Consider the following 27,702-nt stretch of genomic DNA (forward strand, 5'->3'; position numbering starts at 1 on the left):
TCAGTCTAAATGGCAATATGCATTAATAATAACTTATAATGTCCATTGAATTGTTTTGGCAGTGTTAAAGTACTTTGCACTTCGTACAAGCATGGCTTACTTCAGTTCTGTTTCCGAGGAAAAACAAGTGTACAAAATTTAAGAAGCAACAAGCAAACAGTAGTTAGCATCAAAGTAAACGATTCTGGTTGAGTCTAATTTCACAAACTGGCACAAGTAAATTCCAATCATCCCTTTCCAACAATCAGAAAGCCGGATACTTGGATCAACTACAATGTCAATGATGCATGGACATAATGAGGTTCCACAATACAACTCGATAATTATAACCTTAGATTTTGGGTCTTCCAGTTTGGTTATCTCGCGTTGTAATACTACACAGTAATTGAAGGAGTCGATCGTAAGTTAAGATATTTCACTGAAAGCACCTGATTGAGGTCTTATCCTGAAAACCGAATGGTTGTCCCAAGCCAGTCATCTGGAATCTTGCCTCGAATTTCCCCGTTTAGAGCTCTCAAGGAGTGGACAGTGGCTGCCTGCAGCAGGTAGCAGATAATACTAAATATTGAATGGAATTTGTCCAATGACAAAACACAAAAGATTTACCTTTACAATATAGACTTCAATGCCAAGCTTTGCAATCATTGCTGCTTCTGATATCTTAGTCAACATTCCCCCAGTTGTATCATGGGCTGCTACACTTATCTCAACTGGCAATCACAAATAAAAATAGAAAATAACTGTCATCTAGTTCCACTCCCAAATGTTATTTCTTCTGGTTAAACTGAACTAGCTCATTGATGCCAATTCTAGAAACTTCTTGTGAAAAACATTAGGAATTGATTCTTTTTTTGAACAACATAAGAAATTTTTCATAGAAAAAATGAGAATATTAATGCTCAACGGGATAGAAGTTGCATAAAGGAGAAAAATACATGGGAAGAACGCCTTGAAGAAACAAACGATACATAGGACAATATAAGAGCACCAAGGACACTGCAAAGTAGCCAAGAGAGACTAGAACTTCAAAAACTACCTGAGACTTCAGCAACGGCTCAAAACTTCATGAGACAAAAAGATCCTCAAACTGAAATGACTTTCAACAAAGGGTAAAATTTGCAACTCGAAGGTTTTAGAGCTTGGACTGTGAATGAAGCTTGAAATTGAACCCAAAACAAGCCTACTTGCTTGGTGTTCGATCAAAAGGTAAAAACGCCTCTAGAAATAAAGCAATCAAAACAGGAGCTTCTAACCAGATCAAATCAGTGAGTAGGATTAGAGATGCCCAAAAGGCAGGGCAGGGGCAGAGCAAGCTTCCCAACACTAACGAGAAGTAGATTTTCTATTTATAGTACTTCTTTCCCAGTGTAACAATGTAAATTTGTTAATGTTTGGGTTACATCAATTTGGAATTAGAGTCGTCTGAAGTGAAATTTGCATGGTTATAAAATAGGAAAGAACTTTTTTAGAAGGAAACAAAACTTTTCATTGAAATGATAAGAGACCAATGCTAAATAATAGCTTAACTTTCAAGAGATAAGAGAAATTGAGAAAAACTAAGACAATACTATTGAGATACAATGAAAGAAAACACCAAAAACCAAGCTTTTACAATCTAACAAACCTGCCCCACAAAAGAAACCAAAAGCCATAGAGAGGGAAAGAAAACTGTAGGCTGAAAGAAACAAGGAAAGCGAGCGCAAATGGAGGGGAGAGAGAAGGAGACTTACAGAAACCCAAAGCCATAGAACATATAAACTTCAAAACCAAAGCAGACTGAAGACCATCAAGAATTTGAAGTCCTAGACCAAACCACCTAGCTAGACTTTAACTGAAGGAGAACCAGATGGAATTGATTTCATCTACAAACCATATTTTTCTATTGAAGCAGAGAATCTATTCAACATTTTCACCGTTCTGAAATAATGTATCAAAATCATGTGCGAAGTAGACCCCTGCATTCTTCTCAACAAAATCTACTTGTGCCTAAGAGTCCATGATATCCTCACTCCTTAAACTAACAGCTGAATCTCCATAAAATTGTAAATAGAAAGATTATTTTTTGTCTCTGGAGGGCGATATTATTAATATAAGTAGAAAACCTACTGATGGAACTCGTAGCCAAATCGAACTCAGAATTCAATCTGATTGATTTAATGTAGCAGAACGTACAATCCTCTGTTTCCCTCTCTCCCAAGAAATAACAGAAAGATTCAAATACTGAAAAAATAATCATATCCCTCCCTCCCTTAACAAACTTATTTATATGGCTAACTAACCTATCCCTAACCAACCAATTACTCACACGTGTCTCCCTCCCTTAACAACTTATTTTATTTATATGGCTAACTAACCTATCACTAACACGTGTCTCCCCCCTTAACAAACTTATTCCCCTTCCTCCTGTAGTGATATAATATTGGAGGTCTAACACCTACCTCACGTTATTATTGGAGGGTGGAAGAAATCTAGTTACATGATGAGTAGAGAAATAAAATGCAGTAGCTAAGAGTAGCGCTAAAGCAAAATTTCAAGCCTTAAACAACAGAATTAACAAAAACATATAGATTTAAAGGATACTTGTAAAGTTAAGGTTCTCTCAAAAGACACTTCTATGTACTGATACTCATAGCACATGATCCAACTTTACATGCTGGCTCCAAAAGGAGCTATTTTAGTGTTTCTAATCTTTGCTCATTTGTAATGTTTAATGTGCTTAAATGTTATATTTGTAGGATCTCGAGCAATTAATGCACTCAAGAGTCTTCTGGTCCGAGCATTCAGGCTTCGAGGGATGAGAAAAGGAAAAAAATGCCCAAGGCACGGCATTGGGAAGCAGCAGAACGCCATGCCATGTGCACCACTATCGACATAAGGCATCAAGCAACAGCATTACACAGTATAGAAATTCCAACAGCAACTTAGACATAGCAATAGCATCACGACATTGTCCTATTTTCTATATATATTCCTCTTCTTATTTTGGGGTTTTTCAAGCTAGGAACCATGGAGGAAACGGAAAGAACCTCTTTTCTGCTTCTTCTTCTTCTATCTTGTAGTCTTTTTAATCTTCAGTTATTCATTCTTGGGTTGTAATCTAAACTCGATGTTGCCCAACCTCATCTTTATCATCAAGGCATGCCAGCAAGGTTAGTTTTCTAGTTTTAGGAGTAGGAAATCCAATGTACATTTATGAGGAGTGAACTTCGATCCTTAACACATCGTGATTTCTTGCATAATTGAGCTTGTGGTTTATTATTTATTTATTTTCTTTTTGAAAGAAAACGTGTCTCTTTATTAATAAAGATATAGATAATGAGACAAGCTCATGGTACAAGAGGGCTATACTATGAGCAATTACAAAAATATAATATGGATCAAGAGGCGCACTCGGGTATCCCCATAGCGCCTTCATCATATCCACGACTTACCAATAGCATTGCTAAGACATCAAAGGCAAACACAAAAGGTGAAATAGCAGTAGAACTACAGGACCTAAAACAAAATCAAAATACATAAGAAACATAAACTTGAACAAAAGGTCTGCTAGCCAGGAGAAATGAAAGCTATCCAGTTTAAATTGAGGTCTTGAAGGCTGTAGCTAGCAAAGCAGTTTGAGAGAATACACCATGATGAGGCATTTCGACAGGCTACTTCATAACGATCACACCAATTTTGGGATTTGTCATGGAAGACCCACTGGTTTCTTTCAAACCAAATTTCCGCCAAAATGGCCATTGATGCATTTTGCCGAAGAAGCCGAGAAGGTTTGCTCAGATAAGACCCAATAAGAAGCTGCTGAATGTTTACTTTAATGTTATCACAAAGCACCCAAGAAAGGCCAAAAACAGAGAACAACTTCGCCCAACAGCTACCTGAATTAAAGCACAAAAAGAAAGATAGAAGAAGTCTTCTCTATGATGATGGCATAGTGGACAGATGGAAGGAGAAAGACAGCTTGAAGGCATCTTTGAGCTTGTGGTTTATTTTGATACGCATTCGTGAATGGATTGGCCCCCTGGACCAGATGCCTGTCTTTAGCTATAGATTTGAGCTTGAACATTTTCCTCCATGTTTCGTCTCGCTTTAATTGTCATAATAGCAAAGGTTGAATCATGTATGTTTGAACTATAGGCTATCTATAGATCCGTCATGCATGTTCAACTAAAGTTCAAAGAATAAACCAGTTAGTTAATTAGGCTATCCAACTAACTAATAGTTGCAACAGAACCCTAAACCTTAATGCAAATGTTTGATTGCTATGAGCACTATTGAACCATAACCCAATAGGAAAAGAACGTTTAGTTTAATTAGAACATTAGTCTTAGTTAATAATTAGGGCATTTGTTTGGTGGTTAGCTACGCGAATGAGTTGGTTGAGTTTAGTAAGTCAATGTGTGCTTGCAAATCAAATGTAAGTTTTATTATGAGATTCACTGATCAAATTACATCAAACTGCCACCTGCTAATTCAAGGAAGAGCTCCTCTCTAGCTCTATCTTGCCGATCCCACCCTTTTTATTGAGTTCTACGAACAAGATCTCATAAAAACAAATGGTTCTCTCTCCTCTTTCTATCGAAGGAATCTTCTTTATAGAATAGAGTGAATTAAGGAGATGAAAATATAAGCCTTGTCACCAATGACAGCTATTATACTACTTCCTCCTCTCTCCTCTGCACGTGAGCCTATCTCCTTAACATAAGAGTTTTGCCTAGGAAGATGGAGTTTGGAATGGAGGTGGCAGCCAGCAAGTTTGAAACTTGAATCCGAGTCAATGAATCAAGAAGAAAACAATCAATTGTCTCTAAGGCACTATGGGTGGTCGAGCCTAATTGTTTAATCAAACAGTTGGTTTGCTGCCCATCATGTGATTCTCATATTTAAGGGCCCATGACGAAAGACGTATTTTCCTTTAGAGGTCAAGATGTAAATGACCCACTGACTAGTGAAGACAGGTTTCTCCCATGATTCAGAGTTGAAAGTAAGGCATTGAATTCAGTTTATAGAGTGAGTTAGAGAAGGAGAGGAACCTCATATATAGATTGATCATTCAAAGCCTTTGTTCATTCACTCAGAAGCACGAATCTCACTATTTTAGGGCTAGGAAGAGAAAAACTAATCAGTCTCTGATGGATTGGCTGAAGCATAAGAAGATCAATCGACTAGGTTAGAGGTGTGAAAAGTTGCTCATCCAAGGAAAGATAGCACCAAAGTTTAACACGTTGTTTCGCCAAGGGAAAATGTGACCATACCATGAGCTATTGACTTATAGATTGACCCGGCTAGAGCTTCACCTACAATCCACTCAGCTGATTTCGGAAGAGACCAGGCGCTTGACCATTAGACCCCGTTAGAAGAACAATTATAGGGAAGGGTTGGTTGGCTTCTACGAATTACCCAAATAGGAGGGCTCGTTCATCATTTATGATTATGATCGTCATCTTTCAACTTAAGATTAAATGCCCACGACAGCATTTGATCCACATCAAATAAAAAGATATTGAAGTTTATGCATTACAATTAGGAAAAAGAAAAGAAAAGGTAAAAAGAACCAATGTAGGAGTTATATGTTTTCCTTGTCTTCCAACAAGTTAATGTGTCAACTAAAGGACTCCAGGTGAGTTATATTTCATGTAATTATCAGGTCTGCATTAGGTGTACCTTTTCAATTTTAATATGTGATTATTTTTATATGATTTTCTTCTTTTCTATAGATGGTATTTCTCCTATACAAGGGATCTGGTATTTTCTTTTAGACTAAAAGAAAAAAATATAGCTTTATCCACTTCTAAGAACCTAATATACACCCGAAAATGTTATATACAACTCAAGTGAATGGAAAAGTTGATGACATTTCTTTATCGAACTGACATTGAATACAAGACTCAGTAAGCAATATTGAGTTCAAATGTAACTCCATGTCTCTGTGTCTTCAGGAAAGTCATTCTGGTACATGTGGACGTTGCCTCCCGGTTTTGGTACTAATTTTCTATTTTGTTCAAAACATTCCTTACCCTAAAGAAGTTGTTTGTCTTGCAACTATGGAATGAAGTAAAAAACAATGTTCAAACCTTCTGTGTTACCATTGTGCAGAACAGGTTGTATAACAGACCAACGACCATCTTCACCCACAGCTGCAATGTTGAAAAATCAGTTAGTCCTTAAACTTCTGCAATTTAAGATTATGGCAATATCTTTAGTAATATTACCGATCTCTCTTAAAAGGACTGCATTAGGCTCTGTTGGAGGACGATCATATACACCTAAAACATCTGTCTTCAATCTAAGTTAAGTGGAACACTTGCTACAGGATACCTACACGTAAGATGAGAAAGATAGAATAATCCCTAAAGGTATAGCACCACCCACCACACCCACCATACCCACTAGTTAGGATTGGGAGAGTTCTATCCCTATCAAATTATGTAAAACTATTATATTCTCTTGGCACGTACTCTAGAAAGCAGACCTTAAAATTAGTAGATAAACACTCAAGAAAAAAAAAACAAGAATACGATGTCTTCCCAAAGTATGATTGACAATAACATCTATTGAAATAATTGAATTTTTGTTACAATAACATAGCTTCAAATTGCATAAATAATCTTCACTGTAAAGTTAGCTTAATTTTTTCATGCACTACCAGCAAAAAATAGCAAGGAAGCGCCATGAAACCAAGTCAAATATAATGTAAAGCATTTACAAACAGAATTCAGATTAGTTAACTTGTGTGTTGTAGTTGTATCCAATATGTACAGAGTTATATGATTTTGGAAGTCATAAGGATACAAGGAACACAACATAATCAGGCTTCAGTTGCCCTGCAAGATGTCGTATAATTACATCTCCACTTAATATGGTGCACCCCTAATAAACAAGTGGAAAAGTCAGTCAAGCAAACTAATAGTTAACCAAATGTAAACGTATCTTTTTCTAAAAATAGTTAACCAAATGTAGAAATTATTAAAGAAAAGAGAGCAAACCAGGGAATTGTCAAAAACAGCATCTCCATGCAGAACCTAAGCAAAAGTTTATAGTTGTGATGTTATTATCCAGGTTAACATCAAAACATTATGCTATGATGGTAGTGGCCCAACAAACCAGAGACAAACTGAAACAATAGTGCCCAAAAGCACAACAAACTTGTAGAGTGAAGATAAATATTTTTAATTATGCAGGGTGAAAAACCACAATATCCCTTTCTTTACAGCATGACATATTATACTCTTTAAGCTTCCGTCTTTTGGCAGCTGAAAAGAGAAGGAATCTAATATCGGAATTAATAAATGACCAAGGAGTGGCAACCCGATTCTTTCAAGAAATTGAATGCCTCATTCTGGATTTCTTGGATTGTCTGTGCAAGAAAATTACAGGGATTAGTTATATCCCTCTAATTTTCGATTGGCCATGCAAATTTTCAAGTCAGAATGTTGCACTTATCATGCATTATTCAAAAACTGAAATATTTTCAGCAGTAAAATCCCTTAGGAAGAGTAAAGCTCCGGGCCAGGTGGCTTCACAGCTGAATTCCTTATAAGATATTGGCACTTGGTGAAAGGAAGCTTCAAAGCTCTGTTTGCTGAATTTTATGACAATGGAAGACTTAATTCTTGTGTTCAGGAGAATTTCATCAGTTTGATACACAAAAAAGTAGACATGGTGCTTCTGACCAACCAGCCTTACAACCTTAACCTATAAGACAGCGGCTAAGGTCTTAGCAAAAGGGTTGAAGAAAGTTATGAACAATATCATTGGCCCTTCTCAGAATCTCTTCATAGAGGGGAGACAATCCTAGACCCAGTGTTAACTGCAAACAAGTGGTGCAAGATTATAGTGGAAAGAAGAAAAAAGGATAGATCTCAAAGATTGATCTTGAAAAAGCATTTGATCATGTAGACTGGGGTTTCTTAGAGAAGGTATTTCACTGCAAAACGTTCGGTCTTGCTGGATTTCTTGCATTATGGGTTGCAGAAAAATCCATAATCCTCCCGATTTTGCAAACTTTTGCTTCAAGGGAAATTAGACAAGGGGATCCACTTTCCCCCTTCCTATTTCTTCTAGTCAGTGTGGTTCTGTAGATTAGATAAGTTCTGGCCTGTTTGAAGGTTTTGTAATGGGAAGAGAAAGGATACATTTCCATAGCCTTTAATTTGCTGACAGTACCTTATTGTTTTGCAAGCATGATGAGGGTTCGCTTTCAAAGTTGGACACTGTTGCTTTATTTGAATGGTGCTCAGGGCAGAAAGTGAACTGGGAAAAATCAGCATTATATGGAGTTAATGTGAACATGGAGGAGCTGCTATATATGGCTGGTAAGCTGAATTGTAAAGCAGAAAAGTTTCGTTTTATATACCTAGCCTACCTTTGGGTGGCTACCCAAGGCAAGAAGCTTTTTGGCAACCGGTGATTGACAAAGTCCACAAGCAGCCAATAAATGGAAGAAATTTAACTTGTCTAAAGGAGGCAGAGCAACACTATGCAACTCTGTTTTACCCGATTCCCCACTTATTACATCTCTCTTTATCCAATGCCGATAAGGTGGTATCCTCCCAGAGAGACTTATGAGAAAGTTTCTTTGGAAGGGCACTCTGGTTGTAAAATTAATCACTTTTTGAAGTGGGATCGGGTTACCACTCACAGCTGGATGGAGGCCTCGGGTTGGGAGGTCTCAAATGCAAAAATATGGCTCTCCTCGCCAAATAGGGTTGGAGGTTTTCGAAGAAGGAAGATTCTTTGCAGAGAGAAGTTATTAGAAGCATGCACGAGCACTTACTTTTTCATTGGTACACAGCTGGATAATCAAAAAATAGCTTGAGAAGTCCATTGACTAGCATCTCTAGAAACTGGAGAAAAGTGGAAGATTTGGCTCCTTTCAAACTTGGGAATGGCTTAATAATTGCATTTTGGAATAGTCTGTGGGTTGATGACATTCCCCTTAGAATCTGCTACCCAAGACATTTCAAGATTGCTCTATTATCAAATGGGTCTATAACAGCACATTGGGACCATTCAATTTCTTCATGTCTACAACCTTCCATCACTTGCTTAAAGATGAGGAAATTTTGGATTTCTAAGATTTACTGGAAACGATTTCAGTTAGAACAGTCATAGAAAACTATGATAGAAGAATTTGGTCCTTGGAGCCTTCCAAGCAATTTTTCAGTTAAGTCTCTTTCTACTTATTTATCTCCATCTTCACTGCTGAATAGTAGTATCTACAAAGCTCTATGGAAGACAAAAAATCCAATGAGAGTTAATATTTTCATATGAATAATGATTTTTGGGCTGCAAAATTGCTCCTCGGTGATGCAAAGAAAACTCCCAAATAGTTGTCTTTTGCCAACCATTTGTCTCTTGTGCAAAACTGATGGTGAAGATCCACAACACTTGTTTTTTACTTGCACCTACTCAGTCAAATTGTTGGAGGGAACTCTTTCAATTTTCTAGGTGGCTTGGAATTGTGGAGATGATTCCAGCCTCAATGTACAGCAGCTGTTACCGGGCCATTTTTTGAAAAAGAAACAGAGGCTCTTATGGGAGAACATGGTTAAAGCCTCGCTTGCAGATTTGTGGTTTGAGAGGAACCAAAGGACCTTTCATGATAAGAAAATGGGTTGGGGTAGACCAATTTGAACAGCTCATAATGCCAGAGCTTGGTGCACTCTCAGCAAGGAATTTGAAGACCACAGCATTCAGGAGCTTTGTTTAAATTTGAGGGCCTTTATCTTTCCAGATAGCTAGTTTCTGATTCTTCCAGCATTCTTTTTGTCGATTTATGCTTGTTCTTTGTCTTTTGTTTTTGCACAGCTTATGTAGGTTCCAGCCCCTTGTTCTTCTTTTGATGTATGTTTTTTTGGGGCTTTTTCATTTTGTATGGACTGGTATTGGTGCTTTGGATTGTTGGTGGATATGATGAGGGGCGCAAGGTGATGTCAATCAAATTGAGATGCTCGAGTGCACCTCCTGATCCCTAGATTTTCTTTGGTTTGGTACTCTTTGTATAATTCTCTATTATTTTGAGTATTAGCCTCATTTTATTTATTAATATATAATATATTGGCCGGTTTCCTTTTCCAAAAAATTTCTTATACTCTGTAGTCTGTTGGAGAATGCCAGCCTAGACCTTATAGTGGGTTAGGCCAGCCCATCTATTTAGATACAAAATGTATGCCTCTTTCCTTTTGACCAACTCTTTTGTAATTACTCCCCTATAAGCTAATTTTTCCCTTTCTTATTTTCTTACCATCATATTGTGTTATAAATTAAGATAGCAATAGTTGATTTCAATATGCAGATGGATCTTTTCTTCCTTTTCGAAGGGAAATTTCCTCTGTTGATGGTGTTTTTTTTAAACGGAGATGAGTCCCTTTATTAATAATAATAAATAAGACAAATGCTTAAGTCTACCTCCATACTACCTATAATTTGTTCTCTATCCCCGGGAATGTGGCAGCTTCTTTAGATAAAATCACGAGGAACTTATTTTTGGGAAGGCTTTGCTGGTGGCAAGATCAACCATCTTGTGAAATGGAGTTCGGTTTTACTTCCATTAAAGGATGGGGCCTCGGCCCAGAGGACATTAATATTCACAATTCAGCTTTGCTCGCTAAGTGGGGATGGAGATATTCAAAGGAGGAAACAGCCTTTTGGAGGAAAATTATTCGTAGCATCCACGACAAAGAGGCTTTCGATTGGTTTACTTCGGGAAAGTCTGAAAATAGTCTAAGGAGTTCTTGGGTTAGTATTGTTAATATAATTAGATTATTCTTAGGTGATATTATTCTGGAGATACTATTTGATATTATTTCCTTAAGTGTATTTCTTTATGGTTATATATAGGCTTGTATCTCTACTAAATAATCAATGAAATATAGATTAATTCCATAAAATCAACATGGTATCAGAGCTATAGGGTTTTTGTCTCCTTGTATTCTAGCTGTCACATCCCCGTTCGTCTGCCTCCGTTGATTCATCGACGGAGGTAGAGCCATACCCATCAGTAATCAATACACATCATGTCTCCAAGTAGTTCGCTCTGCCTCCTAGATCAAAATCCTCGTCTCTGATTCTGCCGCCGCCGCCACTACTCCTTCCACCGCGACTGCCGCCACCACTGCTCCTTCCATCCACACAGTTCGTCGCACTCTCGACCCAGATCCGCTCTCCATTCGTCCTCACTTAGATCTACTTGTGCACACATTGCAAGCACCGATTTGTTCATGCATCTCTATTCATGTCTTCGACTTCCAGATCCGTGTTTTATTTCATCTTTCGCCTTCGAACCATACTGTTCCAGATCAGACCGACCCGCCGCCGCCGCCCTTTACTCGTACCAGACAATCTCTTTCGGTTGAAGACTCCCGATCCTGAAGAGGGTGAATCTTTGTTCAGATCCATGATCCACCGCTCCGCTCCACTCACAGCCGACGACGCACAGGTTCGGCTTTGTCCGCTCTCCATTCGTGACACTACTCGTATGAGCCATAGGAAGTAACTTAGCACAGATTTGTGCCACACTTGGTTAGAAACAGTCAAGTTTGAAGATTTAAATCTAATTGGCTCGCCTGGATTAATAACCCATTCAGCTCCAGGTTGGCAGAGCTCACGAATGATCTAGTGAACATCCACATGTTCACTAGCGTAGATATCATATTCATCACGCTCAAAGTTAGGTAAGTGATAGTACCGATTGATTGTGCCATAGTCGAAGGAAACCTGACGACCACGTACAAACGATCGAGAACTGCCCTCAACCATATTAGCATAAAATTCACGAACAATGGAAAGCACTGCCGGCTCAGGCTGTTTCACAAAATCAGACCAACCCCGTTGCATAATATTCTGAAATAGTTGGGGTTGATGAACTTCGCACGGAGCCAATCCCCTTTCCGGCTTTGTCCGCTCCGCTCCACTCACAGTCGACGACGCACAGGTTCGGCTTTGTCTGCTCTCCATTCGAGAAGCTCGCCGTCATGAAACGCATCTTCTCTTTTTGCAAAGAACGCCGCAAAGCTCTCTATCTACTCAACCTCTCAGCTCTCTTTAGTTTTCGTTCTGTTCACCCAGATTTCCTGTTCAGTTTGATTCTGACTTGCTTTAGTTTAGTTCGTTCGGTTCCATTCTGATGACAAAACGCTCCTGCCCAATTCAGACCACGTTTCGTCCTGATTTGATTCTACGTTGCTTCATTTTGCTCTTTCATTTTGCCCCCGGAGTTCTTGTTTCGTTCTTCCTAGGTTAGGTTCTGTTATAGATCTCTATACGAGGATCTATGTTTCTATCTCAGAAGTTCTTCAATTCGCTCTTCGTGGGTTTGTTTTAGCCTAGAAGTTCTTTGTGTGTTTGTTCTTCAGGTTTTTTTATTCTATTCTAGATCTATTGGTTCTTTTCTTAGTTCTTAGCACACTCAAGTTTTTGATTTCAACTTGAGTTTGAGGGAGGGTGTTAATATAATTAGATTATTCTTAGGTGATATTATTCTGGAGATATTATTTGATATTATTTCCTTAAGTGTATTTCTCTATGGTTATATATAGGCTTGTATCTCTACTAAATAATCAATGAAATATAGATTAATTCCATAAAATCAACAAGTATCTCTAGAGTGTGGGGGTCGGTGGAACCACTAGCTCTTTTCAAACTCCCAATGGCAGCAGAATCGGTTTTTGGACAGACATTTGGGTTGGCTCCTCTTCTCTTAAGGACCTCTTTTCGTTACTTTATAGAATTGCCTTATTACCCCATGGCTCGGTTGCTGATCATTGGGATTTTGATACCCTATCTTGGTCCCTCTTTTTTAGAAGAAGCTTGAAAGAAGAGGAAATTTCATAATTCGGCTCCTTATTAGCTCTCCTTTCGCCTGAAAAAGTGAACGTTTACGAGGACTACAAAGTTTGGTCAATTGGCCAGCATGGTAGGTTCACTGTCAAATCTCTCTCGGCCCACCTTATTTCGGACCCCCCCAAATGGATAAAAGGCTATTCAAAGCCCTATGGAAGTCAAATTACCCACGGAAATTTAGATCATGCTTTTCGGTCCCTTAATTGTGCAGATATTCTCCAAAAGAAGTCCCCCAACATGCGCTTCCAGCCTTCGACTTTCCCTCTTTGTTTAAAGGCCAACAATTCGTTACTCCACCTCTTTCTACTTTGTCCCTTTACTTCCTTTTGCTGGAACAATCTCTTCTCCATCTCCGATATTGCTTGGGTCTTCGATGGTTCCCTTAGCTCCTCGGTGTTTCAACTTCTAGAGGATCCCTCCCTACCAAAGAAACTCGACTTATATGGTTAAATCTATTAAATGCAGAATTGTAGTTTGAACGTAATCAATGAATTTTCCATGATAAGCAAAGACCAAGATTGAAATTTTTCGCTCCGCAAAACGCAATGCAGCACCTTGGTGCTCTCCAAACAAGGAGTTTGTGAATTACTCCACTTAAGATCTCTGTCTCAACTGGGCAGTCTTTCTCTCTCAACCAATCCCCAAGCCCAGTTTTTGTTTTTGATGACTTTTTCTGCATTTTTACGGCTTCGTTTTTTTCCTCTTCAGCAAGCCTTCTTTGGAGCTTAGCATACATTTTCATTTTGGTTTTGTTTACACAGTAGTTGTTTTGTTCTAGGCTCAGTTTTTGTACTATTTTGCTTCTATTCTCTTCCTCTTTTTTTCATAAACAGTTTTCTTGTAAACTACTTTGTAACAAACTTACAAAGCTTTATTAAATACATCATCTCTTAGCCTTAGAAAGCAGAGATTTCATTTTGGGAAATATATCCAACTTTAAATTACATCACAAACTAATCCTAATCCTACATTGAATGATGGGGTGTTTTTCATGTTTTTCCTATTTTCATCTGTAATGAAAAGTTTGTTTCTTGTTATTAAAAAATTTAAATAAATAAATAGCGGATACACTCCAATTTGAGAGGGAGTGTATGGTATATATCTAGGTATATAGGTATAGAATGGTACGATGTATTCTACCATATTTCTTTCACATTATCGTAACAAAAGTAAATCCAGGTTAGAGCCAGGTAGTCTTTGGCATTTAAGAATATAATCTGTTTTGTAGTCATCAAATTAAAGCAAATAATAAGTACTTGAAATTATGAGAAAAAATGGCACTTCATTTCATCAATGAAATTGTAACGTATCAAAACAAAAATTAAAGAAAAAAAATAATACACAGAGTGAGAGAGAAAACCATAAGAAACAATGGACAATGGAAATCTACCGTCAATCATATAACATCAATGCTAAAATATGAACCTTACAGGAACAAATCCAGAGTTAATGGCTTTAGAAACCCCTTGTAAATCAACTGCATCCATCTGGTGGAGAAAGAACATTCAACTATAAATTGAATGATAACCAAAGGATTATTGAAGAAAATGAAAAAAAATAATAAAAAGTTAAATTTCAAGAATACAGTCTAAAATGGCTCTCTAACATTTCTTTCACAAGTGGACCATCCACATGAAAATGGAGACATTCCAACCGATGGAATACCCTCTGCAAAGAAAACCCAAACAAGGTTCACAAAAATATTTGACTTAATTTACATGTATAGCGTTGAATTCAACAAACAGATAAGGTTAGGCATTCAGTTGAACAAATAAATAACATACACACACATATACACATCCGTGTACATGCAAGTTTGTTGATCCACGTATAACAAAGCCAAAAGGCCCTTTTAATTTTATTTGATTAAATCATTGCTTCCACATTGTTAGATTTGTCCTGTTGGGTTCTGCCTCACATCTACCATCCAAAAGCCCATTAGGGTTTAGTTGGAAAAGAACATCTTTAAGCAAAAAGGAAACAAAAAGGAGGAACCAGTGTGGGCAGCAAAAGGATGAAAGAAATAAATGTCTACATATGTGAATGTGACGCAGAGAGATAATAAGAGGAAATTAATAGTGGAGTGGCTGTAAGAGAGTAGGAAAGAGGACTATTAGCTTAAGCTTTTAAATTTAGTTGTCACTTAAATCATCTCATAGCAAAAAGTCCTACATTCGAACTCCTATAATATCATTTCTCCCCCATTGATAATACAGTTAACTTTTGGACCTGAACCATAACCTATCAACTTATACTTTTAGGCAAAAGTCAAGTCAATACCTACCTATTTCATATTATCGTCTATGTATGGAGTTTTGTGCTAATACCTAAGCCCACACATAGGGAGGATTGTTTGAACAAATATTAAAAGTTCATATCTGAATTTGTTATGTCCCATTAGATTGAACTTTTTAATCTAAGGATCAATTCATTTTTTTCATTTTAGCACAGAAACATATTTCATCGATTTCTTTATATTCATGTGTCCGTACTAGCTTGTGCATACTACGACTAATCTCATGTGATAACCACTTAATTGTACAACATTTAGTTGCCAAGAAAGCTTATAGAATATTACATCAAGTAACATACTTCATTGATGTATGAAATGAGAAAAGGAAACTAATCCTATTGAAACGAGAGACAAAGAGTTCACACCAATTTACGTGGAAACCCGAGTACCGGGAGAAAAACCACGATTGTTTGTTGTTATTATTTTCTAATGAATAAAACAATAGGTACAAGGAAGAATAAATAGAGTATACAATAGAATAAAAAAGGAAAAGATTTAGGAAAATAAGGAAAACATTCCCATAATCTTTCCATAATTATTCTAGGATTCTAACAAGGAAAAAGCCTAGAAAAAAAGGAAATAATTTCAACACTCCCCCTCAAGTTGGGACGTAAATATCAATGAGGCCCAACTTGCTAATGCAAAATTCGAAGTTTGGTCTGAGAAGCCCTTTGGTAAGAACATCAGTAACCTGTTGACTCGAAGGGATGTACGGAATGCATATGCTCCCACTGTCAAGTTTTTCTTTGATGAAATGCCGATCAATCTCAACATGTGTAGTTCTATCATGTTGAACAGGGTTGTTAGCAATACTAATAGCGTCTTTATTATCACAGAAAAGCTTCAATGGTGTCTCACATTCCTGATGAAGATCTGACAAAACTTTCTGAAGCCAAATTTCCTCACATATTCCTAAACTCATAGCTCTATATTCAGCCTCAGCGCTGCTCCTGGCCACAACACTTTGCTTCTTACTCCTCCAAGTTACAAGATTGCCCCAAACAAAGGTACAATAACCAGAGGTAGATTTTCTGTCAACAACAGATCCTGCCCAATCCGAGTCAGTGTATGCCTCAATGGTCTTTCTGTCTGTTTTTCTAAACATCAGCCCTTTACCAGGTGTTGATTTTAAGTATCTCAAGATTCTGTTGACAGCTTTCATGTGTTCCTCATTAGGGGTCTGCATAAACTGGCTGACAACACTCACAGCAAAGGAAATATCAGGACGAGTATGAGATAAGTAAATTAATTTACCCACGAGGCGTTGATACTGTTCTTTATCAACTGGAACTTGATCATCAGAGTTTCCTAGTTTGCAGTTGAATTCAATAGGAGTGTCAGTGGGACGACATCCTAACATACCTGTCTCGGTTAACAAATCAAGGATGTATTTTCTTTGAGATACGGAGATACCTTCTTTAGATCTGGCCACCTCCATTCCAAGGAAATATTTCAAATTTCCCAAATCCTTGATTTCAAACTCATCGCCCATTCTCTGCTTTAGTTGACTGATTTCTGCCTGATCATCTCCAGTCAAAACAATGTCATCCACATAAACTATTAGAACAGCAATCTTTCCTGTTTTGGAAACCTTTGTAAATAAAGTATGATCAGAGTGTCCCTGCCTGTACCCTTGGGACTTGACAAAGGTAGTGAATCTGTCAAACCATGCTCTGGGAGACTGTTTCAGACCATATATAGATTTCTGGAGTTTACACACATGCTGACCAAACTGGGCTTCAAATCCAGGCGGAGGGCTCATGTAGACTTCCTCTACGAGGTCTCCATTCAAAAAGGCATTCTTAACATCCAGCTGATATAGAGGCCAATCTTTGTTCACAGCAACAGATAACAGAACTCTAATAGTATTCAACTTAGCAACTGGAGAAAAAGTTTCTGAATAGTCAATACCATAGGTTTGAGTAAATCCCTTCGCAACTAACCTTGCCTTGTGTCTGTCAAGAGTACCATCAGCTTTGTATTTGAGAGAGAACACCCATTTGCATCCCACAGTTTTGTGTCCCTTAGGTAGAGTACAAATGTCCCAAGTACTATTCTTTTCAAGAGCTTTCATCTCTTCCATGACAGCATTCTTCCATTCAGGATACTTTAAAGCAGTGTAGATATCTTTTGGTATTATGGTAGAGTCAAGGCTTGCTGTAAAAGCTCTGAACTGAGGAGAGAGACTATCGTAGGAAACATAATTGCAAATGGGGTGTTTAGTACAAGACCTGGTGCCTTTTCTCAGAGCAATGGGAATGTCAAGAGAGGAATCATACTCATCTGATTTTCCTGTATGACCCTGTTCCGCTTCATTATTACGGGTTTCTATTCTGACCTCAATCTCATCACCACTGTCCTTTTCTTCCACGTTTTCAAGAACAGCAACATTAGACCTGTCATTCTCACTTATCATATTCTTAGTACAGGGTTCAGTAGGGTTTTCCATACCTTGATCTCGAGGAGGTTCAGAGTCTTGGACTGGAGCCGGCGGCTGACTAGTAGGGGAACCGACTTCCTTTTTGTGATTCCTCCTGTAGTACGTTTTCCAGGGGACTTGGTTTGTGGGTAGGACTATGGAATGAGGAATGATGTTAGACACGACACTAGGAGTGGGTTCGATGAATTCAAAGGTGTTGTTAGACTCTTCACTCACACTCTCCCCCTGAAGATGGCTAACGGGAAAGTAGGGTCGATCCTCACAGAAAGTAACATCCATAGTGACAAAGTATTTTCTGGATGGTGGGTGAAAACATTTATAACCACGCTGGTGAGGGGGATACCCAACAAACACACATGCCTGAGCCCGAGGGGTAAATTTGGTTTGATTAGGGCCAAAATTATGGACATAAGCGGTACACCCAAACACACGAAGAGGAACCTCAGAAACATGACGAGTCGATGGGTAGGACTCCTTAAGACAATCTAAGGGAGTTTGAAGATGAAGAATACGAGAAGGCATTCTATTGATTAAATGAGCTGCTGTAAGAATAGCATCTCCCCACAAGTATGAAGGAAGGGAAGTAGAAAGCATAAGGGAACGGGCTACTTCCAGAAGGTGACGGTTTTTTTCGCTCGGCCACTCCATTTTGTTGAGGAGTGTAGGCGCACGAGTTTTGATGAACAATCCCCTTGGAAGCAAGAAATTCACTAAGGTTATGGTTTTGGAATTCCCGACCATTATCACTCCGAAGAATAGCAATTTTTTGATGGAATTGTGTTTCAATGGTGTGATAGAAATTTTGAAACATAGAGGAAACCTCAGATTTATCAGTGATAAGGTAGACCCAGGTAAGACGGGTATGATCATCAATGAAGGTTACGAACCACCGTTTTCCAGATGAGGTTGTTATCTTGGATGGTCCCCAGACATCACTATGAACAAGAGTGAAGGGTTGGGTTGGTTTGTATGGTTGTGAGGGAAAAGAGACTCGATGTTGTTTGGCCTGAATACACACATCACAAGATAAGGTAGTCATCTCAACTTTAGAGAAGAGATGTGGAAATAAATGTTTCATATATTGAAAATTAGGGTGGCCTAAACGAAAATGCCACAACATACAATCTTGTTCAGAAGTAGTGAAATAGGAAGATAAGAGACTAGTCCTAGGAATGCTACTAGAAGAGGTATCGTCATCAAGGAGGTAGAGTCCCCTACTATGCCGGGCAGTGCCAATCATCCTCCCCGAGCTCAAGTCCTGAAAAGAGACAGAATCAGGTAAGAATATTGCTTTGCAGTTTAACTCATGAGTGATCTTGCTTATCGAAAGCAAATTATAAGATAGTTTGGGCACATGCAAAACATTATGTAAGGAGAGCCCTGCACAAGGAGAAATCTTCCCCTTTCCAGCAATGGGGGCCAAGGAGCCATCTGCAATTCTAATTGTCTCGTTCCCAGCACAAGGAATGTAAGATACAAAATGTTCAGAGGACCCAGTCAAATGATCTGTGGCACCAGAATCCAGAATCCAGGGGTTCTTCCCATCAATACTAACAAGACCGAAGGAGTGAGGTATACCTGATTGGACAATGGCACCTAAAGTGGCAAGACTGAGATCAGTTTGGTTTTTGTGTGGATCAGATTGTTGAGGAGGTTCAGCAGACTCACTCACATATGCCCGCCCTGTGTTCTGTTTGTCGTTGGAAGGGCGTTTCTTACCTCCTGGAGGACACGACCATGTAACTTCCAACATTGTTCTTTGGTATACCATTGTTTTTTGCAATACTCGCAGACAGGAATTGGTTTTCCATTATGTTTGTCACTGCTACTGTTAGAAGACCTTGCACTAAAAGCAGCAGAGTCAATAGTAGGGGTTGAGGAAATATTCATAGCACTTGTGCGATCTTCCTCGAGGCGGATTTCAGAGCAAACTTCCATCAGGGAGGGAATCGGTCTTTGACCTAGTATACGCCCTCGAACTACATCAAACTTAGGATTAAGACCAGCAAGAAAGTCATAAATCCTGTCATTCTCTTCAATTCTCGAGTACTGTACACCATCAGTGGGATCACGCCAGACTAGTTCTCTGCATAGGTCCATTTCTTGCCATATAAGAGAAAGCTTATTGAAAAAGGATGTGACATCCATGGTTCCTTGCTTGCATTCATGAACTTGCTTTCTCAGCGTGTATAGACGAGAGGCATTCTGACGTTTTGAGTAAAGTGTCTAGGCCGTGTCCCAAATATCCTTGGTTGTTGCAGCAAACAATAACGGTTTGCCAATTTGAGGTTCCATACTGTTGATCAATATGGATCGAAGAATAGAGTCCTCTGCCTTCCAATATCGTGCATGTGGGTCGCCCGGTAAGGGGCGAGGTATTTCCCCTGTCAGAAAGCTAAGTTTTTGTCGTCCTTCGAGAACCATCTTTACTGACTGAGACCATGAGAAATAGTTGTTGCCATTCAACTCTTCTCCTGAAAGATGATACATGGAAGACTGAGCCACCGTATTAGTCACATAAGGAGAGGATACATTAGGGAACGAGTTTACCGGATTCTCAGAATACATCGGTAGAGAAATATTGGATGTCGTCCCTAAGGTAGCCTCAAGTGCTGCTATCTGTTGTCGAAGCCCTTCCAATTGTTGATGAACTATTCCCGAGGAAGCTTGCACGTTACGGTTGGAATATGCCGAAGATTCACCAACCTCAAATGTTGAGTGAATTTGAGAGTTTTTAACATCGGGATGGTAGCTAGGATCATTGGGTGGCTGGACATACAGATTTGACAGCAGAAGCGGTGGTGGCCGATCGGAATTAGATGTTAGAACATAAATCGGGGCGTGGGGAGCAATATAGGCCGCGAATGAAGAAAATGGTTGGACAGATGGGATGGTCGGCGCCGTCTGAGGACGAAAAACAGGCGCGTGGTAGTTCAGTGGCGGCGCGGACGAATGCGGAAATGACGAAAAATTATTTTCGGACGTTTTCTGTAGCCGGCTTAATAATTCGTCCATGGCAACACTCATCCGAGCATCGACAGCAGCAGCTACAGCGGCACTAAAATTGATGGTTGTCCCTTCTGTTTGATTTTCATCAGTGATTTGGTTTTTTGGGGTTTCTAGGGTGTTTCATTGTCCTGCTCTGATACCATATTGAAAGGAGAGACAACGAGTTCACACCAATTTACGTGGAAACCTGAGTACCGGGAGAAAAACCACGATTGTTTGTTGTTATTATTTTCTAATGAATAAAACAATAGGTACAAGGGAGAATAAATAGAGTATACAATGGAATAAAAAAGGAAAAGATTTAGGAAAATAAAGAAAACATTCTCATAATCTTTCCATAATTATTCTAGGATTCTAACAAGGAAAAAGCCTAGAAAAAAAGGAAAGAATTCCAACAAATCCCCATGAGGAATCCCCACCCCAATCCTAGAACTTTTAGCTGTTAACAGAAAGTAGTTTCCTGAAACTTTTGTCTCAAGAAATTTTGAAGGTTAAAGAAGTGAGTGAATTTCAGATTCCTTTGGGACTCTAGTAACACTGGAATAGTTGATTAAAGATAGTGGCCGTTGACACTTGTTGGAAATTTTTTGAGTTATTTCCTTCCTCTGAATACAAGTTGTGAATCTATGTTTGGAAATTGGTTTTTGCACACTGTTTATCTCCTTCAGTCTGCACTTATGCTTTGCCACTAGTGACTCCTTACAGCACCTGGTTTTGATTGCTTTTTCTCAATTGGTTTGTATTGTTGTCAGAATTGTGCTTGGGAAGATTACAGAGATATTTTCAGAGCAAGCTTCTTAGCATATGACCCTAGTGGAATCATCACTTTTCAGCCTCCTCTTAGTGTTCTTTCTCCAAAGAGCTCGAGTTTGTCTCAGTGCGAGCTTTACGTCTATTTGGTTGCCTTTTATTTAGAAGGATGTTTAGTCTATTTTAGTCTTGTCTTTGTATTTGTATTTCTTTGTACTTCTTTTGTTTTTGTTTTGACTTGGGACATTACTCCTTTGTTATGGGTTTTAGCTTGGTTGGATATGATGAGGGTGCTGTGGGGGTGTCAACCTAGTTGAGATGTCCACGTGCACCCCAATCCATGATTGCATGCTCATTATATAATTATCTTGTACTATGAGCTTTTGTCTCATTATTATTATTATTATTATTATAATATTAATATTAATAAAGAAGTTGTGTCCTTTTCAAAAAAAAAGAACCCCACCACGATTCCATAAAAATTTACAAATATTGTCATGAAATGGGAGATGGGGACGAAATAGGAAAGCCATCCCCATCCAATGACCATCCTTAACTGTGGCATGAGTAATAGATTTAAAATTTTAAAGAAAAGTTAAGGAAATTTCCAAATTTCTTTATTGAGAATTCTATCTTGCATATTTATTTAAACAATGATTTCATTTTTAAATAAAAAATAGTTTATTTTGCTTCCATAGAATTGTTTCTAAATAATAATGATCTACAAAGATGAGTCGTTACATAAGATGCCCAAATGATATGATTATAGCATATATGAACCATGTTGTATGCAGTAAAAACCAAACGAATTAGAGATGTGAATGAATGATCAGATACAAATAGAGTCCGACTGAAAAATACCTCTCGCAAGTGCTCTAACAATTTGAAGATTGAGTGAAGTAACCTGATATATAAGAAACATGAGAAGTATCAATCCTATATAAATTAGAAGCAAAAGGATAATATTAAAAATCCAGTCTCATACCCAAAATGAAAATTATAGGTCACTCTGTTTTAATTTACAACAAATTTCATGAAGAAGATAAATTGTACAAACGGCCACAAAGTTAAACAAAGGGTCTCCAGTTGGTCAACAAAATAGGAGTGAGAACATCAATTACAGAAGTATTTGAACAGCCACTACTTCCCGGGGTACTGCAAGAACTGCTGCCACTGACATGAGTTCCTATATGACATAAGCGCTCTTGGGGCCGGCCATTCCATCTTTTCTTAGAAGAGCCCCAACAAGATATGAAAAAATATCATTCCACAATTGATTTCTCAATTTCTCCTCTTATTAATTTTTTCAGTAAGAAAATGAAAGAATCGATGCCCAAAGATACAAAATAAAAGTAGCAAACGAACTGTATAGATTGTATTGTATGTATGTATGTATGCTATTCATGTATGTGTATATCCACATGTATGCATGTGTATATCCACACGTATGTATGTATGCTATGCATGCATGTGTATATCCACATGTATGCATGTATGCATGTGTATAACCACACGTATGCATGTATGCATGTGTATATATGCATATAAACAAACCAATTGCAGGAAATAAGTAACAAAACATTTAAATTTGTGAAATACTAACATCCCACAGCTTCGACAAATGACTTAAACTAAAAAACCATCAAGAGCGTCGAAAGAAATCGCCAATAAAAAATGAGGTGTAAACTGAATCTTATTTATTATTAAAAATATATAAGTAATAAAAAATTTATAGAAAAAAAAAAGTTCTGTTGATTTCTCTTCAACCATAATTCTGATAGCAGACCTTTAATTCTTATCAATCCAAAAAATTCTTATCAGTCCCTATGTGGCTCTAAATTCCTTCATATACAAGGAATCCTTTGGAAGCTTTCAAACAGGGAGCTCGCCAGATTTTAGCCTCACCAGCGCCAGCGTCAATTACCTCCCTTGAAGCGACGGTGTTTTTAAATTTGGACTCCAAGGAAAGCAGTGTGAACTCGGTTGGATTCAAAGAGCCACACTTAAGAAAGAGAGAGAATAAGAACTTTAGTTTTGAAAGTAACAAGAAAGAGGAAGTTGAAGAGGCACTTTTAACGAAGATAGAGAAAAATCCGGCTGTGTCTTCTTTTACAGCTAAGTCCCCTCAACCAGACAGCAGCCCTCTTTTTGGTGATCCTCTTTCCTCCAATCCTATGATCAAAAAATTAAAATCTGAAATTGTTTCAGCTGATATTTTCCAAAAGAAATCAATGGCTGTTCCTCATTTCAACCCTTCATCTTCAGCTCCCGTCTCCTCTTCTTCTTTTTTTTCCTCATCAAAGTCAAACTCCAGAGGAAATTTGAAAAGAAAGAATTTTGTTAAGATCTTCCCACGTTACCTCAAGCCATTTCTGAAGTAATTTATTTGAAAGAAAAAATCAAATATTATGGCAAAACATTCCTTAACAGCTCAGATTTTAGATGATAAAGTATCCATTTTGCTTGAGGAAAATATGCTCATTCTCTTTCATCAGCTTATTCCAGCAGCTCCAAGCTGTTTGAAGAGGCTAATTCTAATTTATTGGAAGTTAGTTGCACCCAAATTCAAACCCCAACCCGTTCTTCTAAGTCATTTTCTCATCATCCTCACTCTACCCAGTTTAAGTACTCTGAGTTTTCTTTGCCTAACTCCAAGGTAAAATTTCTGAAGGGCTCTCCAAGCAAAACCCCTCCCAATCAATCCAACAAGAAGGGTGAGTTTTTTTTTACTTCCCTTTCAGAATTAGTAGTGAGGAATTGGAGCATTTGGATAGGCCAACCGAACTTGAAAATCAGAAACATTTTGAGCCTTTAGAAACAGATCTCAATGCTCTGTTTCAATGCGAGGAAGAGCCACAAAGTTGCCTTCTACGACTCATTCTTGTCCCCTCTTGCGAAATACCAGATCATTTAAAATCAATAGTTGCTGATTGTGGAATTATTCTAATTTGATTCTTCAGCAGTTTAATGTATTTCTCCTCAATGTTAGACCAACTTTAGTCATTCTTGGATTTCCCTTCATCTGGGTGGCAAGTAAAATGCTGAATAGTTGAGAACTTTTTTGAACCTCCTTTGGATTCTGGATTAATTTGGCTAGGCAGTTTCAAGGCAGCCGGTCGCATCTTCTTGCAAGATTTTAGTTTCAACTTAGTTCTTTATGACAGGATTTTGCATTATGCTTTGTGTTGGAATTCTTTCCTTTTTCTAGGCTTTTTCCTTGTTAGAATCCTAGAATAATTATGGAAATATTATGGGAATGTATTCCTTATTTTCCTAAATCTTTTCCTTTTTTATTCCATTGTGTACTCTATTTATTCTCCCGTGTACCTATTGTTTTATTCATTAGAAAATAATAACAACAAACAATCGTGGTTTTTCTCCCGGTACTTGGGTTTCCACGTAAATTGGTGTGAACTCGTTGTCTCTCATTTCAATACTTTGTAATTATATTTCTTCGGATATGGTTTTGTTTAGCTTGATCTCTTCTATTTGGAATTTGTTTTTTTAGCTTTTGTTGTAGATGCAGACCGAATTTTCTCTTTTCTCTTGCTCTTAGTATAATAATCTTGTATTTTGAACTTAAGGCTCTTTTATTAATAATAATTTAAGAGTCTTGTCTCCCTTTAAAAAATAGAATTTGAAAGACATTTCTTTCAAAATTGTGTGATGATGTTATAATACCCACGGAAGGCTGAATACACTCGGCAGTTTGCACCAATAGAAATACACATAAGAACACATAAAGAAAAGGTGGTTGAGAGATTCCCTTGCCACATAACATAAAAAACCAATCAAAGAAAGATGACAGTAATTAGGAATATTCTTTGCAAAATTCCAGATGAATTAATGTTGCCATTAAGCTTAATCAAGATGAGAACTTGATTTTTTTTAGGGCATTAAGATTTCCACAATGTTGCAAATAGAAATATATCCATAGAACCATAGGCCATGAAGACTTGCAACCCACTTGATTGGGCTAACTTTTTCTTTATTTTCCACTTTTTTCTCCTTCTTGCTACACAACCTCTCCTCAGCTTGAAAACATTTGACTAGCAATAAATTGTCGTTCATTCGGAGTAAGACTAAGTCCGCTAGAAACCCCAGTGTACAAAGACTTAGAAAATCATTTGAAAATAGAATTTCAAGACACTAGAGGATATCAATCAACTAAAATTAGATTTTACACCAAAATCCAAAATAGACTAGCCTTTGTTTTGTTTTTGTATAACCAAATTTAACATTATTCGTACACCGACAGACCACTTTTCAAGTTGTCCATCCTTTCTTTCTTTCCTTCTTCCATCCTGAGGTGACCGTGGAGAGGCTCAAGACCAAGATTTAAAATGGGGGAGTATATGGAAACAACATGCATTTGGAACAATGTAACAACAAAAACTGTACATAATTTCATCCACATGATATATTCTTTCAGCCAGCAGAAGTGATGTATGAACTGATACACGTTCAAGTACTCAAATGCCGTAGTGAATACATACAGTACTTTGTTGGAACAGAATCATTATACAAAATGAGCATGTATGGTTGCCATAATAAGAAAGTAGAAAAGTCAGTTAAGAAATGCACAGCAAGTGTCAACTCACGGATATACGTGTGGCAACAAATCCAGCCTTGACTAAGGATCTATCAAGTCCTCCTTTATGAACCCCCGATTTACTTGCTTGAAAATGCCCAAAAGAACCTGAAGCAACCATACAAAACCATGACCCTCATCGTTGTGTTTGTTGCAAAACTAAACAGTTATCATCTTCATAGCTTCGGGCTCTTACATCTTGATCCTTAACCTTCAGTTCTCATCCTTACAAGCTAGTTCCATAAAAAAATCTATTGCATGAATTTACTAGAACACTATTGTCCATTTTTACCTGAAACTTTCCATTTTCAGCTTTAACACATTGGGCATTGGAAGAGAAATTTGATAGTCGATTTGTACATTGATAGAGCATAGTTCATGCAAGTGTAGACTGATCGTAGACCAGCCGGAAGGGGTGAAATCGATATGCACTTTTCTAAAATAAGTATCTGGGGATTGCCAAAGAACTTACCAGCTCCATGAACAACTATAAAGGGACTTGCAAGGCCAACTTCATGTTCTCTGAAATCATCAGCAGTACATTCAATGCCGGACTTTCCAGGCTGCTTGCTCCAATCCATTCCAATAGTACTTTCAGAAGAAGACCCAGTAACCATAGTTTTCCTCAAATGTAAGGAAACCGTAGCCAAATTTTCTTCGTGTATCGTCTCCAATTCATTTTTGCAAGTAATAGCCGCACCCCCTAGATTACCATGAAAAGAATTAATTAATGCGACGCCTAGAACTAGAATGCTAATAGGAAAAGATTAAAAGGCAAAATGAGGAAAACAAATAGAAAATCGATGTACATTACCCAGTTTTACGATGCAGCGGAGTGGTTTAGTTAGATCCATAACGTTGATAGAGTCGTCGGAGACTGGCTGCGATTGGTTCCCCTTGCTTAATTTTGGTTGAAGGAGAAGGTCTCCAATTAGCGAATCAAATTCAAAGCAATGTCGACTTCTTCTCCCATAATTTCGCGGGGTTTTCTCAAAACGAAAGTACGGAAAGAGAGAGTAACCCCTACTCTTTCGGGTTTCTTTTTTTACTTTTTTTTATCACCCCATGGCCCGTGACCCTAATTAATTACCATAAAGTATAAAGTATATATCTATTCATGTAGACTAGGAGTAAAGTTATATATATATAATTACCATAAACTCTAGACCCTAATTAATTACTACATATATATCATAACACTTTCACTCAACCTTGAGTAAATATGTCGACCATGTTCAGCTTGGTGTACAAATAGTTATTATTGCTCCATTTAAAGCACTCATAATATCTCTCAATTGTTTTCCAATTTTCATATATCTTGTGGACACCAACCAGGATCACATAGTGACTTTTTCATGGTTTCAATTTTTTTTTTTGTTAGATTCTTAATATTGTAGGAAGTTTTTGAGGAAAGATGAAGATTTAGGAGGTTGCTAGGAGAGAAAATAAAAGGGATGTTGTAGATCTTTTGGAATTTTTTAAAGAATAGATGAATGATAAGATAAAAAGTTTTAGGGTTTTGTGTGGCTTTTTTTTTTTTTTTTTGTCTGTCTATGGATGAAGAAGATAAGAAGAGATTATTTATAGCTAAAATCATTTCTTCCTAAGGCTAAAAATTCAAAGTGGTGGAGTTTTTTTTTTTTAATTTGAACATAATACTAACATTAGCCTTTAGCTCAAAATGGCATGGAGCCTTTAATGACCAAAACGGATTTTTAAAAATTATTTAGTATTCTCCACCTACTTTAGTTAGGCTAACTAATTGATTTTGTTACTCTA

The 27,702-nt window shown here is 37.7% G+C and overlaps 1 protein-coding gene across 1 annotated transcript; it reads right to left on the reverse strand.

Moving 5' to 3' along the window:
- LOC101216243 (isopentenyl phosphate kinase) lies at positions 1-27,156 on the reverse strand. The gene is made up of 13 exons (XM_011656976.2): positions 27,135-27,156; positions 26,738-26,971; positions 26,396-26,626; positions 25,934-26,031; positions 22,194-22,236; positions 14,447-14,508; positions 14,271-14,327; positions 6,984-7,019; positions 6,790-6,867; positions 6,210-6,276; positions 6,072-6,134; positions 607-710; positions 1-536 (listed from the first exon to the last, which is right to left on the reverse strand). Exons 1-13 carry the CDS (start codon positions 27,154-27,156, stop codon positions 441-443), a joined length of 1,191 nt encoding a protein of 396 aa, XP_011655278.2. The 3' UTR covers positions 1-440.
- Positions 27,157-27,702: the final 546 nt, after the last annotated feature.

This window comes from Cucumis sativus, chromosome 5, assembly GCF_000004075.3.
Source record: "Cucumis sativus cultivar 9930 chromosome 5, Cucumber_9930_V3, whole genome shotgun sequence".
Taxonomy (NCBI): domain Eukaryota; kingdom Viridiplantae; phylum Streptophyta; class Magnoliopsida; order Cucurbitales; family Cucurbitaceae; genus Cucumis; species Cucumis sativus.

What these genes read in the sequence shown, in the direction of transcription:
- LOC101216243 (XM_011656976.2), bottom strand. Translation starts at nt 27,156, where the DNA reads ATGGTCGACATATTTACTCAAG. An exon ending in CCGCTGCATCGTAAAACTGG is followed by an intron (nt 26,627 to 26,737) that starts GTAATGTACATC and finishes ATGGTAATCTAG; the next exon opens with GGGGTGCGGCTATTACTTGC. An exon ending in TGTTAGAGCACTTGCGAGAG is followed by an intron (nt 14,509 to 22,193) that starts GTATTTTTCAGT and finishes TTTTCTTTGCAG; the next exon opens with AGGGTATTCCATCGGTTGGA.